Source organism: Cyberlindnera jadinii, assembly GCF_001661405.1.
Source record: "Cyberlindnera jadinii NRRL Y-1542 unplaced genomic scaffold CYBJAscaffold_15, whole genome shotgun sequence".
Classification (NCBI taxonomy): Eukaryota; Fungi; Ascomycota; class Saccharomycetes; order Phaffomycetales; family Wickerhamomycetaceae; genus Williopsis; species Williopsis jadinii.
Window position 1 is genome coordinate 92,607 of NW_017963666.1, and position 6,725 is coordinate 99,331.

General features: G+C 42.3%; 5 protein-coding genes across 5 annotated transcripts in view; 2 read left to right on the forward strand and 3 right to left on the reverse strand.

The window, feature by feature from the left end:
• Positions 1–849: 849 nt before the first annotated feature.
• Positions 850–2,102, reverse strand: PRE6 (proteasome core particle subunit alpha 4). The gene is made up of 3 exons (XM_020213199.1): positions 2,054–2,102; positions 1,932–1,951; positions 850–1,873 (listed from the first exon to the last, which is right to left on the reverse strand). Exons 1-3 carry the CDS (start codon positions 2,086–2,088, stop codon positions 1,179–1,181), a joined length of 750 nt encoding a protein of 249 aa, XP_020068648.1. The 5' UTR covers positions 2,089–2,102; the 3' UTR covers positions 850–1,178.
• Positions 2,103–2,218: 116 nt separating this feature from the next.
• RPR2 (ribonuclease P protein subunit RPR2) lies at positions 2,219–2,741 on the forward strand. The gene has a single exon (XM_020215687.1). It carries the CDS (start codon positions 2,294–2,296, stop codon positions 2,663–2,665), a length of 372 nt encoding a protein of 123 aa, XP_020068649.1. The 5' UTR covers positions 2,219–2,293; the 3' UTR covers positions 2,666–2,741.
• A 16-nt stretch (positions 2,742–2,757) lies between these two features.
• On the reverse strand, positions 2,758–3,523 carry MIM1 (Mim1p). The gene has a single exon (XM_020217640.1). It carries the CDS (start codon positions 3,317–3,319, stop codon positions 2,849–2,851), a length of 471 nt encoding a protein of 156 aa, XP_020068650.1. The 5' UTR covers positions 3,320–3,523; the 3' UTR covers positions 2,758–2,848.
• Positions 3,505–5,435, forward strand: RTG2 (Rtg2p). Its single transcript, XM_020215688.1, has one exon. The coding sequence runs from the start codon at positions 3,627–3,629 to the stop codon at positions 5,331–5,333; it is 1,707 nt and encodes a 568-aa protein (XP_020068651.1). The 5' UTR covers positions 3,505–3,626; the 3' UTR covers positions 5,334–5,435.
• A 64-nt stretch (positions 5,436–5,499) lies between these two features.
• HXK2 (hexokinase 2) overlaps positions 5,500–6,725 on the reverse strand; it is a gene marked incomplete at both ends in the record, with an annotated part of 2,395 nt that continues 1,169 nt past the window's right edge. The window contains one exon of the mRNA XM_020217542.1: positions 5,500–6,723. Coding sequence (XP_020068652.1) covers positions 5,500–6,723 — 1,224 coding nt within the window. The remainder of the gene's footprint in view (positions 6,724–6,725) is intronic.

Genomic DNA, 6,725 nt, shown 5'->3' on the forward strand with positions numbered 1-6,725 from the left:
CTGTATCCAGTTTGTTCACCATACAAGTTAGAAGCAATAGATCCAACGTAACATTGTCACGTTAAATATAACAGCAGTACAATTCTAAGAATAGAGTCTTAACGTAGTTGTTGACCAAAGCTAGGAGTCATGGATATATACCACTGTGTGATACCATACATTGTGTATGACTCTGGCATGAGATGCAACTATATCGTAAACGCGAGAACTAAATTTAATGTAGCCGTTAATGGAGGATGGCAATCAGTGATTTAACCTGCAGAATTAAACAAACATTGATTTGGAGAGAGCAGTTCACCCTCTTTCTTCGTAAAGAAAGCTGGTGCTAAGGTCCGTGGGTTCTGTGTGAAACTAATCTAGCCACATGAGATAGGTACAGTAGCTGCTAGAAGATACATCTGCAAAACCGGAGGATATGACCACCAGGTTCTGGTTTGTTTAAAGTTAATGATAATTCTCAAGTCTATTACTGTAGTGTTTAAGAAAGGATCGTAAGTAAGGCATAGGTCCATATGTAGCATATGTACCAGATTACATAGAGTACAGACACTCGATTATATATGCCTTGAGCTTGTGATGTAGATGGAGTATAAGTGATAAAACAAGGACTGAGCTACGTGAACCACAAGACGGTCACAGTATATCTCTGTCATTCAGAAGCTTATGGCTTTGTCTTACATTGTTCAAGGCTAGTAATCATCATTAGAAGCATTGTAAGATAATTCAGGAGATGGTGGGTTTACCAAAGAGATAGAAATAATGTCGTAAAGGTTACAAATCTAGACTCTGTAACTCTTCCAAGACTTTCCCTTAGAAGATCATAAATAGCCTCCTTCTTAGTATATCAAAATGAATGTTAAAAGGCCACTAGTTGAAGTTGTTCTACGGTTTCCCATTCCAAACTAGACAACCACTCGTCGCTCAATATCAGCTACAGCATCAGATTCATAATCATTTGGTTTTTCTATGTATGGACATAGATTAAAAAGCTGTTCACTCGGGTCACCCAGACAAGACTAGTCTAAACGAACGTGTCATTTGAGAAACATCGCCTTCGAGTTAATGATTGTATGCACTACAAGTAATTACGCCAGTCTAGGTCATGTGGATTTTTAGAAACGAAAAACACCGTCAATTCTTCCTCTTCCTTTTTTGAAAGAACATTAAAATGAAAACCTTCAAGATGACGAGTGTGGTTTCTTCTTCTCTGCTTGTTCGGCCTTTTCAGCTTCCACCTTATTCACAAATTGAAGAATTTCGTCGTTGCTCAATTCATATGTCTTTCCAGGCTCAAGAACAGTGATTTCAATGTTCTTTGCGCCCGATTGAACAACTTCTAGCAAACTCTTGACTGCAAGAAGAATCGTATCATCCTTTGTCATTTCCTCTTTGTGGTTCTTTTCCAAAAATTCAAGAACTGTTTTACTACTTCTTCCAATGGCACCTGCCTTCCATGCGGAATAGATACCAGAAGGCTCTGTCTGGTAAAGTCTTGGTACTGTATCATTCCCATCGAATCCAGCAATCAAAGTTGCAATACCGAAAGGTCTAACACCACCGGATTGAGTATATCTCTGTTGCAATTGAGCCACATGTCTTGTGAGGTATTCGATGGTGACAGGGTCTTCCAATGTCAATCTATGCGATTGTGCCTCGACTCTAGCATTGTCGACAAGGACTCTTGCATCAGCGTTCAGTCCAGCAAATGCCAAATACACATGAGAATCAATCTTGTTTATCTTACTCGGTGTGATACGAGGATCTTGCAGCTTTAGTGTACTACGTCTCTCACACGCAAGAACCACAACATCTTTACCCTTGACACCAACTGCGGACGTACCTCTCTTAACAGCTTCCAGGGCGTATTCAACCTCTTGATAAAACTTATGTTAGTAAATAGTAGGGAATAGTCTCTTTCATTGGGAACATACGGAAAACGTGTCCATCAGGACTGTGTGATTCAGTGTTAGTAAATCTCAAACCCAAGGTGGCGACAATTCAAGGGGACACATTCCTATGAATTGAGTTGTCAGATCGCCCAAAAGACACATACCTGAAAATAGACAGAGCACTATCGTAACCACTCATTGTACTGCTAGCTTGGTTGATTTAAAGAACCTTGCCTCTATGAATTGAAGAATTACTGGTAGTTGTTTCGTAAACAAAGATCTTGAGGATCGTTAAGAGTTGGAAAGTTTGGAACTTTACATCAAATTTTCGCGAACGCATTTTAACAAACCCCTTCAAGGCACTCTCTAGATGAAGCTGTAATTGAAAGGTGTCCCCCATAGATATGGCGAAAGAAGGTAAAAAACCACAGAAGCAGAAGAAACCATCTGTACCCAATAGAGATGGCTTTTCAAGAGCTTCTTTCCTGTATCAAGCGGCACACGTTACCAAGGACCCCGAAGTTTCACGAATGTACATTAGGCTAATGGATCTCGTCACGAAGAGAACTGTTCTTAAAGTAAGCCCTCATGTTAAAAGAAGCATTTGTAAGAGTTGTAATAGACTACAGCAACCTGGGAAAACTTCCATGATGACTTTAGAGGAGGAAGGTAAGAAATCAGAAACTCTACAAATCGAATGTGTTTGTGGAACTACGAAACGATTCCCCGTGGGCAAGAACAAGGACTATATACCCTTTGTCGACAGGAAAGGATAATATCATACATACTTCCTCATAACGACGTCGATGACCTTTCTTTTTTCAATTAGCGTATAATATGTACACGTATCGGTTGTGCTCTGTATGGTGATCATAACAACTTTGGCTTGCCATTGTTGTCGTTTCTTCTTGGACGATAAATCTATTCTCTATTAGTAACTTGTGAGCTCTTGAGTCACTTTATAAAGGACTTACATTTGCACCAAACCAGTTGTAGTGGAACCCAAGTTCATGTGCAATGATCTCGCCGAATCCCAGCATGAGACCGTTGATGAACGGTAGTATAAGGTTGATAGAAAGAGACGCCAGTATAGAACCGAACGTACGGCCCTGTGTATTAGACGTTAGTGCCCTGGATTCAACAGGTTCGCTTTGCTCAATCTCTCTGGAGATTATTTCTTCTACTTCATCCAATTCATCCTGTATTTGTACGATCTCACGGGCCAATTCATCCGCCACTTCTCTCGTAATCTCTTCAGCAATATCCTCAACAAATTGATCATAAGCAGCATCCTCCTGAATGATTTCTTCAATTACATCTTCAATTACATCTTGAATTGCCTCAGATTGTTCCTCGTCAACAGCTTCTTCTTCTTCTTCGATATTCTCAGGCTCTCTTTCGTTCTTTGATTCCTCGTATATGGCAGACATTTTCCTCTCTGGTGTACGATGTGCCACTTAAGCTAAGACAACGCACCTTTGTTGTTGTTGTTGTTGTTGTTGTTGTTGTTGTTGTTGTTGTTGTTGTAGCTGTGAATGGGGTTCAATTGTTGGAGAAGGGGGACATTTTTCACCACCCACCTCACCAGCTGAAAACACTCTCCTTATGTAATCTCCGCGTGTATTGGAGGGGCTGCTTTCGGTGACAGAGCGATCCACAAATTCACATCCTCCACCAACGTCCCACAACCACACGAATAAGAACAAAGGGCAAAACTCACGACAACGAGGTAGAGCCATGTCTTCTTTACACGTAGATACAGAGGATGAAGCTGATGTTGTTGGTAGAGCATTGATTGGAATTGTGGACATTGGTTCCAACGGAATCAGGTTCAGTATCTCGTCCAAGGCTCCCCACCACGCGAGAACTATGCCATGTGTTTTCAAAGATCGTGTGGGAATATCGTTATTCGATGCCCAGTATGCTGAGAACTCAAAGGATAAGCGTCCTATACCGACACAGGTCATCAACGAGGTTTGTGCAGCAATGAAAAGATTCAGATTAATCTGTGAAGATTTCGGTGTACAGGAGAGCGGTGTTAGAATCGTCGCCACGGAGGCAACAAGAGAAGCTGTGAACTCCCAGGAGTTTAGAGACGCTATATATGACACCACTGGGTGGGAAGTGGAACTCTTGAACAAAGAAGACGAGGGGAGAATAGGCTCATACGGTGTGGCTTCATCATTTGATACAATCTCGGGTTTGTTCATGGACCTAGGAGGAGGCTCAACACAAATTTCCTGGATACAATGTATCAATGGCGAAATCAAGATAAGCTCAAACCCAGTCTCCTTACCATATGGAGCTGCTGCTTTGACTAGAAGACTACAATTTGAAGACAAAAAGGACCTGTATTTTGAAATTCAAAACGCATACAGAGAGGCGTTTAAGAAGATTGATGTGCCACAACAACTGCTCGAAGAAGCTGAAAGAAATGGTGGATTCGAACTCTACTCATGTGGTGGTGGACTAAGAGGTCTCGGGTATGCCTTACTCTCTGATATCAAAGATTACCCAATCCCAACGATTATCAATGGATTCTCCTGTTCTTTCAACGATTTCATCAACGTTTCCAACTTCCTCTTTCTGAAAGACGGTCTACCCCAGAAGGACATCTTCAGGGTCAGTGACCGCAGAAGATCACAGCTTCCAGCTGTTGGACTTCTCGTTTCAGCGGCATGTGACTCTTTACCAAAGATTAAAACTGTTCATTTCTCTGAAGGTGGTGTTAGGGAAGGTGTTCTATATTCTATGTTACCACGTGAGATCAGAGCCCAGGATCCTTTGATCATTGCTTCAAGACCTTATGCCCCTCTGCTTGCAGATAAGTATCTGGAACTCTTGAGAACTGCACTTCCTGAGAAATATGTTCCAAGAGAAGTACGTGAAAGAATCGCACCAGCGCTATGTAACCTTGCGTTTGTCCATTGTTCTTATCCAAAGGAACTACAACCAACAGCTGCACTCCATGTTGCTACGACTGGTATCATTGCTGGATCACATGGATTATCACACAGAACAAGGGCACTTATCGGGATTGCCCTGTGCGATCGTTGGGGTGGTGATCTCCCGGATAGCGAGGAGAGACATAAAACTGCTCTCTGTGACTTGGTTAAACGTGATGGAAGCAGAGTTGAGATGGAACGTATCGTTTGGTGGACTAAATACTGTGGCACCTTGATGTATGTCATTTGCGGTGTTCACCCTGGGGGTAACATCAGAGATGGTGTATTCAACTTCAAGATCGTCAATGGTGATATGGAAGTTAAGAATGAGGATGATAAGCGCAAGTTCGACGTTATTGTCCAACTGTCAAATGATGATATCAAGACAAGTGCCTCTGTTCGAGGAAGAATTCTCACTCTACAAAAGAAGATTCGTAAATTATCAAGAGGCAGTTCTGAAAAGGTCAAGATAGGCGTGGAAGTTTATGACCATTGTTGAAATGGATGCTTATAACAATACCCAAGGGGGAGAGGGCCTTTTATTTCTTTTGTTGGCCTACCACTACACGTCTTAATAAATTTGTTTATCATCTACCATTCCAAATAGTATGTAATTCTTATTACTTTCATTAGTTCGTTAGCATTATATATTCTAAACTGCTTCTTCACTTTCTGATACCAACTGATAAGTTGTTCTTCAATCTCTTCTCTGTCAAAGCAGCGATAATTGCGGCACCAGCACCTGAACCATCCTCAGCAGGAACAATAATGATTGGGTAATCCTTTGGAGCAACCTTCCAGTCAAAAATATCTCTCAATCCCTCAGCAGCACGCTCCTTGAATCCCGGATACTTGTTGTAAACAGAACCATCAGCAGCACAGTGTGCGGTTTGATAGTTTCTCTTCTTGCAGATGGCAGCGATACCACAGACAGACAATCTTGCGGCTCTTGTACCGATCAACTCAGCCAGACGACGAATCAACTTACGTTCATCCAAGGTTGTTTCGATACCAGCATCCTTCTTGAACAGTTCGTCTATGTGCTCAAGTGACTCAGTGTTATCTTGTTCAGCGATCGCTGGAACAGATGTGTCAAAGACGAATGGAACTCTCAACTTGGAAACGTCTTGAGTCTTAAAGATGATCTTCTTGGTGTCGTAGATATCGAGCAAGATCAAACGAATCAACTCACCCAAGTAGTAACCAGCAATCATCTTCTCATAGGTTTGTTGACCTGGTCTTGGGGATTCTTCGTCGATTTGGATATCGTACTTTGTTCTTGGAAGAATCACGTGCTCGTTATCAAAGGCACCATATTCACAGTTAATTGCCATAACGCTGTCCTCTGTGACATCATCGGCATACAATCCCTCCAACTTGTCAACTGAATGAGCAGCCTCGTAATAAGCACCGTTACAACCAGTACCAAAGATCAATCCCATCTTTGTCTCTGGATCGGTGTAAGCAGAAGCCACCAAAGTACCAGTGGTGTCGTTGATCAAAGCGACAACCTCGATTGGAACATCATGTTTCTTCAACGCATCCTGCAACATTGGGACAACGTCCTGGCCCTCGACACCATCGATATCGTAACCCTTGGTCCATCTCTGCAAGATACCCTCGTTGATGGCACTCTGGGAAGCTGGGTAGGAGAAGGTGAAACCCAATGGCAAAGGCTTATCAACACCGTTTGGATAGTGTTCATTGACAAACTTCTTCAAACAGACCGCAATGAACTCCCATAACTCTTCCTTCTTTGCAGTTCTGATGTTGTCTGGTAGAGCGTACTTCACTTGGGAGGTCTCGAACTTGGAGTTACCAAGCAGATGAACAATGACAACTCTCAAGTTTGTTCCACCCAAGTCGATGGCCAAGTAGGCACCAGTCTCCT

Bases quoted from the DNA above. Each gene is read 5' to 3' on its own strand.
- PRE6 (XM_020213199.1), bottom strand. From the start codon at position 2,088: ATGAGTGGTTACGATAGTGCTCTGTCTATTTTCAG. The intron at 1,952-2,053 runs GTATGTGTCTTT...TGAATCACACAG, and splicing joins AGTGCTCTGTCTATTTTCAG to TCCTGATGGACACGTTTTCC. The intron at 1,874-1,931 runs GTATGTTCCCAA...AGTTTTATCAAG, and splicing joins TCCTGATGGACACGTTTTCC to AGGTTGAATACGCCCTGGAA.
- RPR2 (XM_020215687.1), top strand. From the start codon at position 2,294: ATGGCGAAAGAAGGTAAAAAACCACAGAAGCAGAAGAAACCATCTGTA.
- MIM1 (XM_020217640.1), bottom strand. From the start codon at position 3,319: ATGTCTGCCATATACGAGGAATCAAAGAACGAAAGAGAGCCTGAGAAT.
- RTG2 (XM_020215688.1), top strand. From the start codon at position 3,627: ATGTCTTCTTTACACGTAGATACAGAGGATGAAGCTGATGTTGTTGGT.